Raw genomic sequence first — 21,781 nt, 5'->3', positions numbered from 1 at the left:
ACACTGCTTTGTCAGAGTGCCTGGTTTCAAGTGCTGGCCCCACTTCTAGTATCATCTCCTGGTAGTGAAATCCTGGGAGGCAACAGGTGATGTCAATAGTACTTGGGACCTCCAACCTACATGGGAGACCTAGATTGAATTCCAGGTTCCTGGTTCCTGCCTGATCTATCCCCCAATTGCTGTGAGCATTTGGGTATTTGTCTACATAGTAGAGCCTGATTTCATTACCAAAGTTCCAGTGTCAGCTGTTACAAATGCCCCACAGAAAACATGTTGCCTACTCCATCGGTACATGGCTTCTTTCATTTGCCATTCTGAGTGATAACCTTGACCATAGCGTAAATATTATTGTGTAACTAAAATAGATTAAGATCAATTTCATAAAGCACATCTGGAAATTAGTCTCTTTGTTTTACAGCTGCACCTTCAATGTTATGTATTGATCCAAAACAGTCAAATCAGTGAAGGCAACCAACAGAAGATGTCACTACTATTTTACAGTGCTGAGATGTCTTTCAAGAGAAAGAATTTAAAATTAGAAAATTGTGGGAAATTTACTCAAGGTTATTAACGATCACAAAACTTGAGTTCTTCAACTTCCATGGGCCTTCCAGCACCCCCTTCCAAACTTCCTAAATTGGAGAAAGTGTGATAGCATATCTCATAATGACCAGATCTGTGTCTCACACAGTTATTCTTAGAGTCTCAGTTGAATTTTGTGATGATGTGGGGTTTCCGTGTCTATCTTTGTATCAAAGGCCATTTTATCACAGTTCTATGTAGCTGATGTTTCTTCTTTCTCTCTTTTAAGCTGTAACTAGCCCTCCTACCCTTCTGGCTGTTGACTCCGTCACCGACACAAGTGTCACAATGAAGTGGCGTCCCCCAGACCAGATTGGTGCAGCAGGTTTAGATGGCTATGTGCTAGAGTATTGCTTTGAAGGAAGTAAGTACAACCAGTAATTGCAATGAATACCATCATCAATAGGTGAGATATGTCCTCTTTATCTTTTGTCTCTCTTGGAAACTCATCATCTTTCTATTGAAAATGATGCCGAGACAAATGCCATCCTTCTGAGATGAATAGAAGTGTGGTCCTTCCTTGGCACTTGATGTTAATGAATTGAGATCTCAAAAATGTTCTAGCAAGGCTGCCAGATTGAGCAAGCGAACTAAGACATGGTTGAGGAAGGGGCTCTGACCATGCTTTGGGGACTTTCACTTCTTGATTTGGTGCAAATGCATTGTTCCACAGCAAAAGGAAACTATTTAGGTTGAAGAAGTTGGGAATCCTACAAACTCTACTAAGCAGAAGTTAGCAATCAAAATAGCAGTCTATTTTGGAGATAATGAGACATGACTTGTCTGGCTATCTGGTGATTATTTCCTGCCTTCTTAAAGGCAAGGGAAAAAAGGAAAACTGAGAGTATCTCAGTCTTAAAGGAAGCCGCAGTAAATCCCAGGAAGCATAGGAAATAGGACCAACATGTGACCACAATTGATCTCAGGGTTAGAAATATAACAATGTGACCACTTAAATTTAGGAAGAGAAATAAGAGCACTGTCCCCCAGGACCACTGATAGAATAGAAAAAAAAAAAAAAGAAAAAAGAACACAAGAGAATGTGGTCCATAATGTAGCTAAAGCCCCCAAATTAGGGTAAACTCACTGTGTTTCTCAGTTTCCTTTTTGCCATGACTGAAAGAGGATAGCTTTTGAGAATGTGTGAATGAAATTGTCCTCCTGTGAGCAGTAAGTGAGCAACTCACTGGAGAAGATTGTTGTTATTCCACAAAGAGGAGCCCAGGATTTAGGCTCAAAGGAATCTCTTTGGACCCCAGCCTTTAAGCTGAGTGCTCCAAGTGAAGGAAGGAAAGGTACAGACTACATTTGGGCAATCAGACGCATGACTGCAAACGCACCTTCCAGGAGGAAAACCACTGAAGAAACTTCTAATGAAGAAAAAATGGAAGAAGAAACTCTAGAACCCTGGATTGGGCCACCCATGGAAATGATGATCACTGGTTGGGAGGGAAGAAGAAAGAAAGGACGACACACCCTAGACTCCCTGGATTCCTTTGACACGTGCTGCGCACACTGCTGCACTTGATTTTTCCAGGGTTTAGAAAGCCATTAACCAAAAGCCAATGAGGATATTGAAAGCAACTTGCCAGAGTTAATGCAACAGAGGTGGTGGGGAATGGGCCGGGTAAGGTCAGTAATGGGACGAGTAAATTCTTGATCACTTCAGAATACGAGGACAGCATATTCTGTTTCCTGTTTCCCCTCTATGAATATCACGACCACACTGCTGTTTTATATTGCACAGTCAACGGTCTTGTGTGTAATGTGGCTACTGAGCACCTACCTTTTGTGTATGTATGACACAGAGCAAATTCTTTACTCTTTTTTTTCTGATAGGTTTAAAAAGTAAGAAGATACAGCAAAATGATAGATGGCTGTCATTTTGATGTTACCCACCTTAGATAAAATACAACGAAGTGTATTTTACATAATTCTGTGTGTGATCTGTGTAGATACATATGTATGTGCGGATATACATATGTATATGTACACAGTCATCATTATGTATATTTTTGCCACGTCATGTTTTTGGAATTAGCTTTCTTTGGAAGCTCTTTGATACTGTGTCTATCTTCTGGCGGTCTTTTCCTGTTTTGCTTCTGTGGCTGCTTACTCTTCATTCTCTTTTTAATGGCTGTGTCCTCCAGACTAATCTTCTGTGGTGTTTGATGCTTTTGAGGTACGTCAGGTTTTACTCTGTGAGAAAATTCTCTGATAAGATTGTGTGTTGGTTTTGACTCTTTCTCTCTTTTTGTTAATGCCTGCAGCATTTTACTCTCTTTGTTTTCTTCCTTCACTCCAGTTCGTTCTTTCTCTCTTCAAAGTTGTCCTCATCTGTTAAATATCTGCCATGATTCCTGCCCCATCTCCACGACACCATTTTCTTTCTCCATTTCTCTCGATGAAAAGTGATTAAAATGTGAGCATGTGCACTATTTTTGATTCTCCCCAATCTTGTTTTGTCCTGTTTTCTCTTGGAGTTTTCATCATTTCCAATTTTCTTCATTCTTTCATATGTGTTTTCTTATCTCCTGGTTTTTTGTTTTTGTTTTTGTTTTGTTCTCTCATCCCTAGTCTCTTGATTATGAAAGTACCAACACAGTGGTTCCTGAATGGGTCATCTGCATCTCTTTTTCAAAGTCTCATGTAATTTTTTTTTATCACCTGCATGCTGGCCCAGCTGCCCCAATATTCTGGCTTCTTGTACCTTCTTGATACTGGGGTAGGGCTGGAAGATGGAAGTCAAACATTCTAAAGAGGAGCCTCTGGCATGTCCTGCTCCCCTGCTCCTCTCCTGACACCAGGAAAGTCACCCTCTCAGAACAGTGCTGTATACCCAAGACCACTCTCCAAGGCAGCCACATGCAGTGTGGCACTTGGGCAGGTTCAACTGGGCTTCTTGGGCTTAGTAGCCAGGGCTGAATCGTGAGCCGTTGAGGCAGTCTCCATTTTTACTCCTAGCAAGAGCTTATTTAAGACAGGGCTGACCTGATCACAATGCGTGTGCTCCTGGATTCTGGGGTGGGCACCCCAGGCTGGGCTGGCAGAGACAGGGTCAAAGGTGAACTGTCCACCTGTGTGTTACTCCCCTGTGAACTCCAAGATCTGTCCCTCCCTTTCCTCCGGGCTCTTGGTTTGCTCCCCATCTGTTTCTTCCCACAGCTGGGGGTTCCCAGGCCTCCCTTCTTCTCCTCTTCTCTGTGGCATGTGTCATCAGACAAAACCCACAGGCTGCCCAGAGCAGGGTATGCCTCCCTGAGGAGCTCCTCTGCCCACAGCCCCAACTTGCTTGGTCTCTTTCACCACTGCTCTGAAGACAAATTTCTTTGCATACTTTGCATACGTTACTAACAGAGAATGCTGACTGCTGATACCATATTCTTCTTGTGTGAAAGTGGGTGTCTTTAATTAATCTTAATGATGGATTCTCAAAGGTGCATCAGCAAAACAGTCTGATGAAAATGGGGAGGCTGCGTATGATCTGCCAGGTAAAGTATTCTGTGAAGCTCTTGGACTTTCTCACTATATGATGACAATTCTGGGTCTGTTGCTGATGGCAGATGAAGCACACCTATGCTCTTATACATGATGGAAACCTAGAGTTGGGGGAGGCTGGGGAGTTAGTGATATTGGGTGCTGTGAGTATAATGCATGTTAGCTTTTAGAAGCTGAATCATGTAAGGCCCAAGTGCTGGATTTTAATGTTCTCAATATTGTAGACCAAACTACCAAAGCTTATTTGTTTGTAGCATTCAGTTTCATTTATTTACCTGAAAGGCAGAGTAATAGAGGGAAAGACAGAGAGAGGGAGAAATCTTCCATCCACTGGCTCACTCCCCAATGGCTGTAATAGCCTGGGCTGAGTCAGGTGAAAGTTAAGAATCCACAACTTTATCTTAATCTCCCGTATAGGTGGCAGGGACTTAAGTATTTGGGTATATTCTGCTGATTTTCCAGCACATTACCAAACAGCTGGACCAGAAGTGGAGTGCTCAGTACTCAAACTGATAGACCAAATATGGGATGCCAAATGTTGTGAGTGGCAGTTTAAATACTCTGCCACAACTGGCCCCAAATCTTTAAGCAGATTTTTGATTGAGAAAAAACAAGTATTCCAAGTCATTATGAAATATCAGCTCATGAGCTGTAAACTTCTTCATAAATACAAGGGGACCTCGTTACATTCTCTTTGCTCCTCACTAAGAAATCACCCACAATAAAACCCAAAGGCCATGTGACTATAGAGGTCAATGTCTCTCCTTCACAGCAGTATTTCTTGTTTTTCTAAACTTTAAAAAATCGCTAACAACCATAATGACATTAATCATTATAAAACAACATTGGAATAAAATTACTACAGAATCGTTGGGACAGTTATTATTCTTTGGGATACTCTCGTTTTGAATAAGATTTTTTTTTCCCCCAGAAACAATGGGATCTGCTTATTCTTCTGGCTGTTTATACTACTCATTTTAGGACATTTTTTTTGTTTAAGAGTATGAAAAGGGCCCACACAGATAATCTGATTCTATATCAAAACGAGTATAATACTCACGTTGAGTTGACTGTGATGATTCAGATGTATTTGATCACTCAACATCGATCTTCTTTTCTGTTTCTTTTACCAATTTTAGCTGAGGACTGGATCGTGGCAAACACAGATCTGATCGACAAGACCAAGTTCACCATCACGGGTCTGCCCACGGATGCGAAGATCTTTGTGCGTGTGAAGGCTGTGAATGCGGCTGGTGCCAGCGAGCCCAAGTACTATTCTCAGCCCATTCTCGTGAAGGAAATCATAGGTTTGTGGCAAGGCTTGCTGAAGTTGGTCTCCACGTTAACACTGTTTTGATATTTTCCTAACCTGATCTTTCTCAAAATGATTGTTGTTGTCACTCCTTTGAGATTGTGTTCATACTTTCTAGATGTCAGAAATGTACAAAGCAATTCTTTCCAGGCAATGTGGGAAGTCAACTTTGAGTTTTTAGCTTGATGCTTTAAGGACCAGATAGTTAAGTTCAATCAGTTCCAAAAGCTAATTCTGGCTGGGTGGCCAAGTCACACCAGGGAGGGTGTGGACCCACAGCAGAGCAAGCAATGCCTAGGCAGCAATATGGCTCAAAAGGATTTCAAAGTCAAAATCATCTTCAAAATGATCTGATGATAATATGATCCTTTTTAGTGTTTTTCTTTCATTCTTAAGAAGCATTTATTTATTTTCATTTTATTTGAAAAACACAGAGTGACAGATATTGTCCCATCTACTGGTTCACTCCCTCAAATGCCTGCAGCACCCAGGAATGGGCCAGACTGAAGCCAGGGGCCAGGATCTGTAAGGAGTAAGACGCAAACTCAAACTCAGACAGTCCTAAACGGGATGTAGGTGCAGCATCTCAACCCCTGCACCAAATACCACTGTCCTTCTAAGTGTTTGGACCTCTGTATTGATAGTGTAAAAGCAAAGATGGGTAAAACTGCTGGTATCTTAGAACAAATCAAATCAGTGCCCTTAACAGTACTAGCCTTCCTTACAGTTCTCATCACCAGGTCCTCAGAGGTAAAATAAGAGCCTCTTGTTTTACTAAATCTTGTTTCTTGGGTATATGTTTTGTACATGTTGAATATATGAGTACAGTTTTGATCTTCCATCTGCCCAAATGACCACAACAACCAGATCTTGGCCAGGTTAAAGTCAGCAGCTAAAAACGCCATTCAGGTATTCACCTGGGGGCTGGAGAGTGTTTCACTGCCTTCCCAGGCACGTTAGCTGGAAGCTGAGTCAGAAACAGAAAAGCCAAGGCTGAAACTGACATTGCCTCTCACTCTCGTTCTTCCTCTCACTTTCCCTCCTTTTCTTTCTCTGTAATTCTATATTTCCAATAAAAATAAATGAACATCAGATTAAATGAATTACAGAATGGGTAGGAATATAGAAATATGGGTGGGAGTATAGATGATAGATAGATAGATAGATAGATAGATAGATAGATAGATACACAGGTACTGATAGTGACATGGGATAGAAATATGAATGTATAAAAGAAATGAAGGGGGCCCAGTACAGTAGCCTAGTGGCTGAAATCCTTGCCTTGTATGCTCTGGGGTCTCATATTGGTGCCAGTTCAAGTTCTGGCTGCTCCACTTCCCATCCAGCTCCCTGTTTGTATCCTGGGAAAGCAGTCAAGAATGGCCCAGGGCCTTGGGACCCTGCACCCACATGGGAGACCCAGGGCTGGCTCCTGGCTCCTGCCTTCAGATTGGCTCAGCTCCGGCCATTGCAACCACTTGGGGAGTGAACCAGCACATGGAGAGTATCTTTCTGTATCTTCTTCTTTCTGTATATCTGCCTTTTCAATGAAAAATGAGTATACCTTTTTAAAAAAATGAACCCTAAGATGACATCAGGTGGCCATGCCCCATCCCTCGGTACTGAGATGGTTGGGGGACTGGGTGTGGCTTCTCCACTTTTCTTTCCTCTTCCCCCAGATACAGGAGGAAGAAAAAGAAAATTTGAAAACAATGGTGTCATCCTTCACCCTTTCTACCCTGATCAATTATATAAACATCATTAAAAATTTAAAAACTGAAAAATGGAAAAAAATGGAAAAAATCAGGCAAAAAAAAAGAGTTTGTAGAATGCATATTTTCTTAGTATTTTCTGGAGAAATTGTCAGCTTAATCCTGTATTTATAGTTTATTAGCCATATGACCTTGGGTAAGAGATTTACTCTTCTCAAGTTTTAATGTCTTCTGCTGCAAAAGAAGTTAAATAATTATACAGCATCAAGAGGTTACTAGCTTTTACCCAAAAGGAGACTGGGATCCCTTCTGTTAAGTGTTTAATGTCACATCTCTTGTTCATGTCTGTGCTTCTAACCAATGCACTGCAGCCTGACTCCTCCCATGCTGCAGCTTCCTCATGATGTAAAAACAGGACCTACTTCCTGCAGAGAGTGAGACGTTTACATTATTTGTGGCAAGTATTTAGCCCAGAAGTATTTAGATACTTCTACCCCAAATGAACTCCTCAGCAATAAGATTCATTTCATCCCCGTGAGCCAGTGAACCCTGTGACCTGACGGCTTTGCAGCACTGTGCTCTAGCATCCTCACGGAGTTTCATTAATCAGTGTTAATACACAGTGGGCTAGCACTACCCAGTGTATGCTTTCCCGCAGCCATACCGGGAGAAAGTGCCTGTCAAACTCCAACAGAATCATCTACCTGGCAGTCCTCCCAGGAAAAGTGGTGCCTTTTGATTGTTTTGGAATGCTCTTTGGGGAATATACTTGCTGCCAAAAACTTTGGTGAATATGTAGAAGCTCCTAAGAGAAAAATCTGGTGCTTTTTTATAAAGTTGTAATAAAGGCAAGAGGGTCAAGGATAATTTTTTGCTGCATCATAACAGCTCTTCTGGCAAAAAAAAAAAAAAATGAACCAAAGTTGCCATAGGTATCCATTAGTGGATCCTGTATGATTGCTATTGTAGAGACATAACCACAGGTACACACCAGTGAGCATAGATATCTTCAGGCTAAGGGAAGATTTTTTTCCACAATACAATACTGGTCATATAAATTATGCACTCTCCCCTCACACAGAGCCTCCGAAGATTCGCATCCCAAGGCACCTGAAGCAAACCTACATCCGCAGAGTTGGAGAAGCTGTCAATCTGGTTATCCCTTTCCAGGTAATACTTCAGGGGCCTCTCATTCTCTCTGCAGGGCTGGGTGTTTCAAGAGCAGAGGAAGGGCCTCTAGCATTCAAGTTCATCATAGTACAAAGGTTCCCCATAGAGGAAGTAGGTGACCAGCAGCAGGGATTTCAGGAATGGCTAAACAGACTATTGATTTCCCTTCTGCATGACATGAATGAAATCTAGTCTTGCCTGAAGAACAGATACTATGGCATTTTGCCAATGAAATAATATGTGATTGGTGCACAAAATGACCCTAGGCTAAACAAAATTCCCTTAAGAGAGTTATATAAAATTTGAAATTTAGAAGCCACTAACAGATGTGTGAACATTGTTATTACTCTAGCAAGAGTCTCTTGTTCACAGGATTAACTAAGTACCAGAGTAATTGGTTTTGGTCTCATGTGCACGCATCAACACATCCTGCTGTTAGTCATGTAACTCCTCTTATTCCTCTGCTCAATAGAAATTTCCAAAATGATGAGACTGTTCTTTATGCATACTGTCCAAAATGGTAGCCACTAGCCACCTGTTGCTATTAAAGCAATACTTTCTCTCCATGCTCCTATAGAATGTGTTTGTTGCCCATCCCTCAGCCCCCAAAACACACATACAGTCAATATCTAATGAAGTTGTACACTTAAAGACCTGGAACTATTTTTCCACATCTGTAACAATATTATGCTCTGCTTCCAATGTGCAAGTCTGAGTACGTGCAACAATTCTTCAAGCTCTGTGAACAGGGGTCTAATATCTTTGTCCACATACCTCATCACAGCTTAGGCACAAGTCACACTGGGAGAGTATGAGTAAGGAATAACCTATTGAGTTGCTGAACTAATGCTTGGTTCCTGTCTCAGGCTGAGGCGGGGGAAGAGGTGGGTGTGAGCCTGGTTGCCTAGGAATTCTAAAAGGTTCGTTTGTAGCAGAAATAGAAATCATGTCTGTAAATGAGGTTATCATTTTTGAAAGTCTTCTCATTAAGAATAGTGACAGCAGCTTGAGAAAGCAAAGAGAGAATTCTAGATAAGTCTAGAATGAGTACCACAGTGCAATGGAAATAACCTCTGGCATTACATGACTTAGGTATTGTGTAGCAACTTTCTTAAGACTGTAGCCAGTGAATGGGGTACTGCCATTGTTCTGATTTCCAGAGTGGGAAACCAAGGCCCCGAGAGTTTAAGTAACTTGCCCTGCGTCACACAGCTAGTAAGTGGTCAGGTGAAGTCTAGCTTCCATGACTCCGTGAGCCCATGTTATGATCATGTGTTATGGAGATTTTGGAGTAGATAGACTCAGTTATGAAATCTTGAATTCCAGTACTTAGTTGCATGATCTTGGGTAAATTGTTTTAACTTTTCTACCTAAAAAAATTCATGCTACTCGCTTTGATGTGAAGGTTTAAAGGGCTAATAACCATGTCGGACCGAATGTAGTACTTGCACACAGAATGCAATCAACATGTCTTGCTCTACTACTGCAGTCACCCCAGCCCCCGGAGACTAGATCAGTGATGATATCCAGCTTTGCCTTGAGTGGGTTAAGCCATTGACATTCTTGTAATATTGAAAAGAAAACATATCTTGAGACAATCTGATTTCTCCTCCATGCTTTTTGTCTGCCTTTCTCTTTTTAGGGAAAACCAAGACCAGAACTAACTTGGAAGAAGGACGGTGCAGAGATTGATAAGAATCAAATCAACATTCGCAATTCTGAGACTGATACAATTATATTTATCCGAAAAGCAGAGAGGAGTCACTCTGGCAAATATGACCTGCAGGTCAAAGTGGACAAATACGTGGAAAGCGCATCCATCGACATCCAGATTGTTGGTAGGTTTGGAGGAAGGAGCTGGAACATTCTGTCAAAGCCCTGTGGGGACTGACTATGCTTGTCATGAATATAGGAGTAGGAATTTTTGTTAAGCAGACCCTTGGAAAAATCATTTTTTAAAAGGTTTTTATTAGGTTGTTTGTATTTGTTAGCATTTTAAGATAAATTCTCACTGACCGAAGGGGCTCATCATGAGAGATTTAAAGCACATATGTTCGTGAAAATTAATGCAAGTACTTTTTAGTGAAACCCATCTGTATTATTTAAAATGCAGTTCTCTTTTTCTTAGTTTCTCAACTCCCCAATGATAAAACTGTTTCCCACTGTGAATTCTTGCATTAAAAAAAGACATAGTAAATTCTAGCTAGAGCTTAACACATTTCTCATTACACATGAAATTTGCTAATAGCTAAGTTATAGTGGAGCATAAAGAATTTTTATTAAATCTTGTGAACATAAACCTGAACAAAGTCAAGTAACTGACACTGGATTGGCTGATTCTTCAAGGCTGACTAGAAACATATGAGGAGTAAATAAACTCAATTCTTAGTTTTGTCCTTAGGGGAGTAAAAGGAAACTCCCTCACATGTAGGTCCTTCTTTCTTGGATGGTCGTGTAGTGTTTGCAGTGTCAAGAAAGAAATTTAAGAACAGACTCGGAGAAGTCTTATTTCCAATCATTTTTATTATTTTATTTCAGCAAATGTACTGAAACTTGAGGTTCTAACTAAAAGAGTAATTTCCTATAACTACCTTCCCCTTTTCGCCTTTAAAGTAAAGTATTCTTTTTCTTGCTGGTTAAACTTTAAAACAAAACTTTTTTTTTTGTTAAAGCAAAGGAAGTGTTGAGGCTAGTCAGGGCCCTTGGATCTGGCCTGGCTTTGTTCTATTGGAAATTTCAGGATTTCAGAAGGTGGGCGAAGAGGGTAGGAGAGAGCCATCTTCTGTAACTCAGGGAAGGGCAATTTTCATGTCATGCTGTAACAGGGTAGAGCCTGGGAGGGAAAATGGCCTCACCTTGACACCATGAATTTATCCTGTAGACCGTCCAGGTCCACCCCAGCTTGTGAAGATCGAGGATGTCTGGGGAGAGAATGTTGCTCTCACATGGACACCACCGAAGGATGATGGAAATGCTGCCATCACGGGGTACACGATCCAGAAGGCTGACAAGAAGAGCATGGTATGGTCTGTCCCTCACATTCACCAAGGTGATGTAATGGGGCAGCATGAAGTCCACTCCATCTTCACGTTTTTGTCAAGGACATGAGGAAGTGAGGTGGTGTAACAAACAGGGTAGGATTGGTCTTGAATCCCGGCATTGTCACTTAGACTATTCTCATGTTGCCAGTCATTAAGCTCTTCGATCTGCATTATCCTCTTCTGCAAAATAGGGACACATATACTTAGTTCCGTTATGAGAAAGCTAAAAAGTGACATAGCGCAGAAAGCATATTTAATAACATTAAATAACTGCATTAATTCAACCAATGTTCAGTCAGTCTAGATTCGAAGATTCTCATCAAAGCAATTTTTGATCCTTGTATAATAAACGGATAGACTTATGTCTAATATATCTTTAAAAAGATAAGGACAGATACAGGGTTAGGTAAAGTGGTGTAATAGGAAAAGCCACTGCCTAGAACACCAGCATCCCATAGGTGCATCGGTTTGAGTTCTGGCTGCTCCACTTCTGATCCAGCCCCCTGCTAATATGCCCAGGAAAGCAGCAGAGGATGTCCCAAGTGCTTGTGGCCCTGTATCCACAAGGGAGAAGCGGAAGAAGCTCCTGACTTCTGGCTTTGGTCTAACCCCGCCCTGACCATTATGGCCATTTGGGGTGTGAATCAGTGGATAGAAGATCTTTCTTTCTCTTTCTCAAATTCTTCCTTTCAAATAATTTTTCAAAGACAATAATTAGAAAAGAAAGATCCTAAAAAATGTTAGTATATACAAAAGTCCTGGGAAGAAGAAGAGCTGAGAGAGTGTCCCAGAAGTGACCCAGCTGTGGTACCGGTTACTGTAACTTGTATTTATGAATTAATAAGTCAAGGCTCAGAATGGAAAAATAACTTTCTGGAGCTTCACCAAATTTAAGTTGCAAAGTCACAATCATCCAAAGTGAGTGAACAAGTAAATGATTGGGCATACAGTGGCACAGAACTGTTTTCTGTTCTCTTAGGAAAGGTAAAACATCATTCTAAATGTACTCATGGAGGTCTTCACACAATTACACTTAGGTCATTCATGAAATTAGTCAGATTCGTGGAAAAAGATGAGAAATTGAGAAGGCAAGTATTTTTTAATTTCCTATTTGATCAAACACCAATTTCTATTTACTCCATAATCTCCACAAAACAGTAAATCGATAATACAGAAAAGAAAAAGAAAAGCCCTTGGAAATTGTTCCTAAAGCTCATTTTCGTAGTCAAAGACCTATTTGCCAGTAAATTAGAAGCCTGACCATCCCTGGATTCATCATTGGGTATTTGGGACATCTCAATCACCATTAACTGCCTTTTTAGGAGCAAAAAAATGGACACAGTGGCCCTGCAGAGAACTTTTTTAAATCAAATGTAAAGATAATGGATCAGTCCCCAACATTGTAAAAGAAAATGACCTGAAATGAGCATCTAAAGTAGCAGGAAGGCATTTGAGCCTCTTCCTCCTGTGAGCTGTTTCTATCATGGCTTTTCCCGTCTGAGTGGGTATTAAGGGCCAAATGAGGTCTGGCGCTGACATCTTTCGCCCAAGCTGCAGCGCTTGAGGGCAAGACCAACTGACAACTTTGCAAGGAAAGGATGTGAGCCTGTTGGACTTCCTAAGCAACCAGCACCCTTCACTGGAACTTGGGTCAGACGTGGGACACGAATCCAGGGGTGCACCGTTCTTAACAAAGTCTTTCCTACAACCTTGCAGCGGATTCAAAGTGGCTCACAACCAGTAGAAAACAACTTGGCAGCACTCATTTCTAGTTCCTTTAGTTGAAAAGATTTGATTACATAGCCAAGATAAGTAAATTGTAAAATATCGCATTAAGTACACATTATTGTCACTCTCCATAAATAAACATGAAGGTTGGTTTTTCTTTATGTTAATGAACTAGCCTTCTTTGGGCAGCTCCGCAGTTGGAAAAGATGTGTGTTTTCAGGTAATTTTTGTGAAGCACCTATTTTTTTGTTTGTTTGTTTTCTTTCAGGAGTGGTTCACTGTCATTGAACATTATCACCGAACAAATGCCACCATTACTGAACTGGTCATAGGGAATGAGTATTACTTCCGGGTCTTTGCTGAAAATATGTGTGGCCTCAGTGAAGATGCGACAATGACGAAGGAGAGTGCGGTGATTGCCAAGGACGGTGAGTTGGAAAGGGACTGACGTTTGGGAACCTCCGTGACTCAACAGAGAAGACCGAAGAGGCATGTCAAAGCAGCAGGAACATGATGGCCACACATTGCAAAACTGTGGTAACAGTATTCAAGTAGAACTTTAATTTTACAGGTAAAATGATGCAAGTGAAATTATATGTTCTAGAAGTTTTCACTTTATTTCATTCCAACTTTTGGGCTATGGATCTGTAAATGGCTAAAGTCACAAGGATAGGATAAATTGGACCTTTGCTTCTTGAGTTTTAATTGCTTTCTTTCTTGGATACCTTCCATGTAGCCACACACAAGAACCACTTTGCAAAGGAAGTGAGTGGTTGATTCTACCTGTATTTTTCCATTTCAACATAAATCACACACTTAAAGTTCTTCCTTGTGATATTCACCTCAGAACATATTTCACAACAAAACACTCAAGATGATAACAAAGTATTCCTAATATTTGTTTTAGTGTCAGATGACTACTCTGGCTTTCTGTTGCCTGTGTGATTGGCTATGCATTTGTTCTCTTGACACTGTATGCCATGTGGCATTCACTCATGCTTTTATACTGTTTACTAAGCTCTGAGGTTTTTAAAAAATACTTATTTATTTGAGAAGCAAAGAAGAGAAGCAGACAGATAGAACCAACTGGTTCAGTTCCCCCCAAATAGGGTTGGACCAGGTTGAAGCTCAGAGCCAAAAATTCAATGCAGGTTTCCCACATGAATGGCAGAGACCAAACTCAGGCACTTGGATAGGAATTGGGGCACATCCACTAGTGGCTTAACCATAAGGCCAAATGCCTGCCCCACTCAGGGGAGCTCTAATCATGAGTAAATTATGCCAGAAAACATACGCTTTCAAGCAAAATATGTGTATTTTAACATATTTTAATTTTTTAAGGTAAAATCTACAAAAACCCAGTGTATGAAGACTTTGATTTCACGGAGGCACCTATGTTTACTCAGCCTTTGGTTAACACTTATGCCATCGCTGGTTACAATGCCACCTTGAACTGCAGCGTTAGAGGAAATCCTAAGGTGAGGCCTCACTACCACATTCATTACACTTAAGAATTGATTCCAAAGGGCTTTTTTTTTTTTTAATATTATCATGTCCCAGTTGGAAGCAACACAAACTTTTCAGTGCTATGTGTGTCTTTCTGGGATAGGCGGATTGGAGAGTGTCACTGGTGTTGGATAGTTAGGTCCAGTATTCAGATGCAGTGATTAAAAAAAAAAACTTATGCTTCATTTAGTAACTGTGGCATACCTTCTAAAGAATAAGCAAATTGCCTACAATCAACCCTCTCTATCATGGATTCTGTTCCTGTGGATTGAAGTGAAAACAAAAATGGTCCATTATTGTATAGACTTCTTATCGTTAGTCCTGAAACAATACAGTATAATAACTAGCTACATCACACTTACATTGCATTGGATATTATAAATAACCTAGAGGTGATTTGAAGTGTATAGTGAGAGGTAACATAGGGTAGACGCAAATGCTACACCTTTTCTATGTAAGGGACTTGAGTGTCCATTGATTTCGGCATCTGTGGGAATCCTGGGACCAGTCTCTCTTTGATACCAAGAAACGCTTGTGTTTTTAAAACAACTAAGAGGTAAGAAGTAAGATCTAACTAATACAGATTATTTCACTTGGAAAATTACATTTCAATGTTGATTCAAGGGCTTTAGAAGAGGTTAAGTAGGAATTATACTGTAAAGCAACCATAATGCAAAATATACTTTTTAAAAAAGATTTGTTTATATGACAGACAGAGCAACTAGGGAGGCCCAGAGGGAGAGAAAAGGGAGAGTTTGCATCCACTTGTTCACTCTTCTGATGGCCACAATGACAGGGTCTGATCCACACTTAAAGTAGGAGCCATGAACTCCCCCCTGGGGTCACACATTGGTGCTAGGGGCTGAAGTACTGGAGCCATCTTCTGCTGCCTTCCCATGTACACTAGCAAGGAGCTCGATTGGTAGTAGAAAGACTTGGTCTTGAACCAGCAGTCTGACATGGGATGTCATTGTTGTGAATGGCAGTTTAACATGCTGTGCCACAACATTGTTCCAAAGCCTGAAATAGAAAATGTGTGTTCCCTAGGACACAGAGTGCTTAGAAGGGAGAGACTGCGTGTATTTAAAGAGGGTTAGACAGCTTTGAAGGTCTCATGTTGCTGATATTTTAACAGAACAATGATTAGATGAATGCTGCCAATAGAGACACGCTGAGGGAAAGTGCCCTAGACGTTGGAAAAATTGCAAACAGTGGGGAAGAGAAGCCAGAGGTTAACATTTAAATGGAAGCAATACTGATCCACTCAAGTGGGAAGGATGAGTTTGCAGATGGAGGAGTTCAACAGCCAGGCTGCCGGCGTCAGTCTGGGAGTCCCAGATACAAAGGCGCTGCCTTCCGTACCTTGGAGCCAAAGCTTGGAAAGGAATGTCATTGAGGAGGGGGATGTAAAGGGGTGAGCTTTAGGGAACACTCCCATTTGAAAGGAAGAAGATAGAAGAAAAGTTGCCATCTCTGGGTTCTGAGTAAGACACAATAAGAGATAGAGTAATGAAAGAAGAAAGAGACATGAAAAATGAGGAAGGTCATGGAAGGCTAATGATGTTGAGCATAGTTCAGAGGCCAAAGAGAATGGAATCAGGTTCCTGGGAGATGGGGGACATCACTGACCTTTCGTAGTTCGATTCTTTGCCCCTGGGTGATTAACGCAGAAGCCAAGTGATGAGGAGAATGTCAGGAAAAAGAAGTGGAAAAATAAGATGGTCATGACACTTCATGTGGACTTTCTAGAATGTGCCCAGCAATATACATGCTTCTGGGATGAATTAACAGCATGAACTAATAGACCACTTTTTAAAAATTTCTGACAAGTATTGTATAGGTTTGAAGTATACACAACATGATGATACACACACTCACACTCACACACACACAGATGTTGTACAATGAACAACCACATTGATGAACACATCTGTCACCATGCATGCTGTATATTTTAGCTCCTCAGAACCTGTTATCTTGTGATTTGTACCTGTATGGATCAAACTGAAATGCAACAGAATCCATTTGAAAAATCTGCCCGGGAACTGCCCCCTGAATAAATCTGACTTTCTTCTTCAGAACTAATCTTTAGCTTTCTTGGCAAGTACTAAGTGGAATGTAATTTGACATAAACAGTGCTTAAGCCAATGTCTACTCTCTTGAGAGGTGATTTCTGTCCAAGCCCTGCTTTAAAATTCTGTCACTGGCTTTGTGGTCTATTAATAAACCAAGTACAGGCAAGTTTTAACTTAACTTTCTTCCATGCTGATTGCAGCCCAAAATAACCTGGATGAAAAACAAAGTTGCCATTGTGGATGATCCAAGATACAGGATGTTCAGCAACCAGGGAGTGTGTACTCTGGAGATTCGCAAGCCGAGTCCCTATGATGGAGGTACATACTGCTGTAAGGCAGTCAATGACCTCGGGACAGTGGAGATCGAATGCAAGCTGGAGGTGAAAGGTATGTCTTGCAAGAGCTCATGGGTAGACTAAAGTTAAAGAATAGCATTTCATCATTGTCTTTAATGCAAAATTCCAAACACATAATCAATGCTCTGGCTAGGATGATGGAGGGAAAAGAGGTTTAGACAGGCAAGCTAGGGAGGAAGACATCATTACATTCTGCATTTACCCTGCTTTATTTGTTGGGACTGGCTGATTACTTATGCCAACATGTTTTATTTCTTGTGATTTGCTGTTAACTAAAGGAATATTCATTTCAGTGAAGTGTTAGTTTGTGTACAGCACAGTGAGATTGTATAAGGTCAGGGGACTGTTGAGTCTGTGATACAATCCATGTAAAAATAGAACCTCCTGCAAAAACTCATCTAAAGAGTTGGCAATTAAAGGATTTGCACTATTTTAAACTAGCTTACTATTCTGAGTATTTGTATATGTTTGGTAATATCATGTTTGATATTATTCACTTAGAATGTAGCTTGCACATATTATAACTGACCTGTTTATAAATCTCTGGAGAATTTTCACTTACAGGAGTACATCTCACTTATTCTAGTTTTCAGGAGTGTGGGAACTGATGTAACCTAAGAAAATACAAAAAGATTTTTGTGATCTGCAGTCTCAGCATAAGCCATCTCAATTTTGATGTTCACTGACTTTAAATTCTATGCTGAAGCTTTTTCACAACCAGGCCCTACTTTGAGACACTGAAAGCTCTTATAAATAGTACCCATGATGTGATTATAGATGATGCAATCCTGATGTGCTGTTTCCTCTTGTTCTTAGCTGTGTGTTTTTATTCTGTGATAACGAAAAGCTTTATTTTTCTTCTCTCCTTATTGTGAAAAAAAATCATGATATAAAAATCAGAAAATGATTATAAATATTTGTTGTAAAAAAAACTCAGTAAATGCATCTTTTAGTCCAGAATTTATAGTAAATATGGCGGAGAAATTTCTTGAACAAAATAGCTTCCTTTTACAACTTATTGTAACTGGTATTCTGTCTTTTATGATTTCTATCTCTCCTCAGGTATACAATATGGTAGATTTGTAATTGAATAATAGGAACACGTTCAGTTTTTTTCATCATAAGTATAAAGTAACATTCGTAGAAAATTTCAAACCTTTACTATTGATATTACTCTCTTAAATATGAATATTATTTTGAGCTTTAAATAATTAAGATCTGGTTCCTAAACTCCTAGCTTGATTTGTTCCAAAGTATTGTTGATATTTGTGCTCCAACAGTCTACAGGAAAACAAATGAAAAGAAGTTACTACCATTTATTTGTTCATGCTATGAAAATATATGAATGTTGCTTAGGATATAAAAGAGTACTTTCATAAATGCTTGAATATTTGAGGCCCTCCATAAAAGTGAATATTGTTATGCCTATAGATGATGTGTTATTTTCAACAGTTGCATGGTAGATTGTGGAGTCACTGAATTCAATAACGACAATAATGTATACTGGTCCATAGGTTCATAATAATACTTCTGATACATTGTTAAAAGTTCTTGGTACTACTAGTAAAGGTGAGATTGTTTATCATCAAGTTGTTATTTGATGATAGGTAACTTGAATCAAGTTAAGCTGTGAAACATGAAAAAGGTAAGAATGTCAACTGAGAATAAATAAATACTGGTCCAAATATTCTAATTCTGCAGTGATATATCAAGGAGTAAATACCCCTGGACAACCAGTCTTCCTGGAGGGGCAGCAACAGGTTTAAAAAGTTCATATCCCACCGGATATTTCTACTTTCCGTTCCATTCCTCTTACATGAAAATGCACTTTGCATGTAAAAGCTTGATTTTTAAACATTTTTGCTTTTAATTGTATTTTTAGCAGCTCATGGCATACAGTGTTTATGCCATGAACAAGGAAGGCCAAATTATTCAAGGATATTAAGTAATGTAGAAACTACCTGCTATCTAAAAATCAAATTCTGTATCATGTGTTCCCATACATCAAGCCAAAAAGCTATGTTGGAAAATGACTTTATTTTATAAAATGAGACTTCAAGCTTGAGTCTCGATGACATTATTATTTCATATTTTCATTTTTCAAATGTAGAAAGATATGCTCTTAAGTTAGTTACTGCAGTTTCCTGAGATTCATGATGAAAATTCTTTCATGATAAAATTCATGAAGCAACAGTTTAAGTTATAAGAAAAAAAACTGTTCTGGATATTTTTTGATGGAGAAAGAATGCAGAAATAGCTGGACATTGTAAAACTTCCACATTTAAGGTTTTTCCATTACAATTCATCAGTAGCTATGCATAAATATTGGACATTTTCATTGGGCCCAATTTTTTATGCTATGGGACTTAAAAGGAAGAAAATTCTAGACCCCATGACCAAATGTATTAAGTCATGATTGAATCCTGTTATATATGCATGTTTTCTCCCATTTGGGAAAGCTAATGAAAAGTTCTTTGGGGCTGCAGAAGCAACCTGTTGTAAACTCAAATGATGTAAATCATGTTTGAGTTTACAGTATTTGCTTTCTAAATATGCATTTCTGAACAATATCAACTTCCAAAAGAGGGAAACATTAAGTTTCTTTCTTTAAAGATTATATGCTTAAATATTATGTTCATTTAAATCACTCTATGTGTTTAGTTCAGAATGCAATATTGTAGAATGTTAGTCTAATATGTATACTTGATAATTTTGCCTTTTAGAATTTCAACATATATATATGTACACTAACACTTTGTGTATTGTCAAAGTTTTTCTTTTGTTGAAAAACACGATATATATATGTTGTAGGATATTTTTTTAAAAAAAAAAAGCTAATGGTTTGGAAGCTCTTAGCATAAATATTCAGATTGGCCTTACCACCTATTCCAGCAAAATGGTTGTGCATATTAATATTTTCCATATTAATGATCATTTGAAGTGACTGGATCCCCCTCCTTTATTCCACCCCTCCTTTCCTACACCTTTCACATGACTAAGGTTTAATGAAATCCTCTCATCGTAATCATGGCCATAATTTTATCCAACAAATACTCAACTTTGGTGATAGCACTTTATTAATGCTTATAACCTTCCTCTCTCTCTCTCTTTCTCCCCCCCTCTCTCTTTCCCTTAGTTGTAGCACAATAAGGATTTTTGAATGTATATTGGTCATCTAAGGTAAGCTTTCATATGGTTTTGGCATATGAAGCTTATGACTCTCATAAGCCATACTGAGCTTGTGGAGTATGGCATGATTTTCATTATGGAACCCAATGAAAATAGATTTCCTAAAATTGCTAACTTTATGGTTTTAATTTGTATTTCAATATCTTAAAGTTAACAGCTAGTACTTACTCACCGCAGCAACCTCCTGTTGACATGAAGCAAGTTGGTGAATGTGATGGGGCATGATTTAGAGCATTAATGCAATGAAAATGAATGACACCCAAGCATTATGAATTCTTTGCATCAAGGAATGGACGTGCACATAAGTGGCATCATTTCTACCGATATGTGATTTGAGTTTTTTTTTTTAAAGGAGAATGACTGTCCTCAAATTTGCATTAAGTCTTTTTAAGAATGCTCAAATGGCATGCTGCTTTGTCTGGACGTGAATTTATTAGCAAGTAGTAAAGCATTTTAGCAGAAGACCATGAATTTTCTTAGTTTCATGGTTCTCTCTTGAAGAGTATTTTTATTTCCAAATATAATTCAGAAACTCAGAAAGGTAGGTATGAAATATTAATAGGCATTTGACTTTCAGAAGATATTGGACAACTCTTATGTTTTTTTTTTTAAAAAGTGTAAGTTGTGCACCTGTGTCAGTGTGTACACAGCCAAAGTGAAATGTAATGGTTTTCTCTGATGTGCTTGAATCAGAACTTGTTGTGCTTAATTAAAAGAACATTAACCAACTAGAAACAGATCTTCCGGCTGACCCATAGCATGGGATGCACTGGTTTTGCCCTTGAGTCCATCATCTATAGAGGAATCAAAAATATTTCAAAATACAACACTTCCAAACCATGTAGAAATTTAAATTACTACTGAACAATAGTGAGGGGCGGTGGGGAGACAGGAAGAACTACTATAGGTCTGCCGGAAGCTTGCTTTTCTTTCTAGAGGTCAAGTGCTTTAGATTCTAAATGTACTAAAACCAAGAGAAGGTTTCCAAGTGGGGCTAGAATCAATCTTTGCAACTAAGGGGAATGCAAGTAGTCACATTTCCAGGAGTAGTGAAAAAAAAATTATTACATCAGAAACTTTTCACGTGGAGTTTTGACTTTTCCCTTTTCCCTTTTGTCCTCTCTAGGTGGACTCTCCTTCTGCAGGCTCCTCTTGCAAGGTGTACCTCCAAACATAATTGATTCCTACTTGCGAGATTTACAGTCGAGCAATCCCGAGGAGTATTGAGGCCTGGGCAACTGCTTCTTTGTACTCTGCAGTGTTGAAATCTGGTTGAAATGAGAAAGCATTTTCTGTTTCTTCACTCGGCCCCCAGTGTGGTCATATTTTTTTTCCTCCCAGTGTTGAAGAAAAAAATTATGCACGGATTGCTTAATTAAAAATTGCAAATGAAATCTCACTTTGAAGCCAGCACGTTGGTCATTATTGTCTGTTCTTGGTCACCATGCTTTTAAAAAATGCCAGCTATAGATTAAGTAGTATTTTGACCTAAAACAGTAACATATAAATGCTTTCTTGCATTTAGTAGGAATAAGAAACATAATAGAGTATCCAATAGTAGCATCTTGAAAAATCTCCCTTTCTCTGGGTCAAAATGCCTTTTCTAAGCAAA

At 39.4% G+C, this 21,781-nt stretch overlaps 1 protein-coding gene across 1 annotated transcript in view; it reads left to right on the top strand.

The window, feature by feature from the left end:
• MYBPC1 (myosin binding protein C1) overlaps positions 1-21,568 on the top strand; it is a 90,002-nt gene extending 68,434 nt beyond the window's left edge. The window contains exons 22-30 of the mRNA XM_058673759.1: positions 812-946; positions 5,220-5,387; positions 8,186-8,274; positions 9,917-10,112; positions 11,156-11,295; positions 13,312-13,471; positions 14,385-14,521; positions 16,825-17,011; positions 21,296-21,568. Of these exons, the coding sequence (XP_058529742.1) occupies positions 812-946; positions 5,220-5,387; positions 8,186-8,274; positions 9,917-10,112; positions 11,156-11,295; positions 13,312-13,471; positions 14,385-14,521; positions 16,825-17,011; positions 21,296-21,396 (1,313 nt within the window). The 3' untranslated portion in view covers positions 21,397-21,568. The remainder of the gene's footprint in view (positions 1-811; positions 947-5,219; positions 5,388-8,185; positions 8,275-9,916; positions 10,113-11,155; positions 11,296-13,311; positions 13,472-14,384; positions 14,522-16,824; positions 17,012-21,295) is intronic.
• The last annotated feature ends 213 nt before the right edge of the window (positions 21,569-21,781 follow it).

This window comes from Ochotona princeps, chromosome 15 (genome assembly GCF_030435755.1).
Source record: "Ochotona princeps isolate mOchPri1 chromosome 15, mOchPri1.hap1, whole genome shotgun sequence".
NCBI lineage: Eukaryota > Metazoa > Chordata > Mammalia > Lagomorpha > Ochotonidae > Ochotona > Ochotona princeps.
The sequence above is the reverse complement of the archived record's forward strand: the minus strand, read 5'-3'. Positions and strand labels throughout refer to the sequence as shown.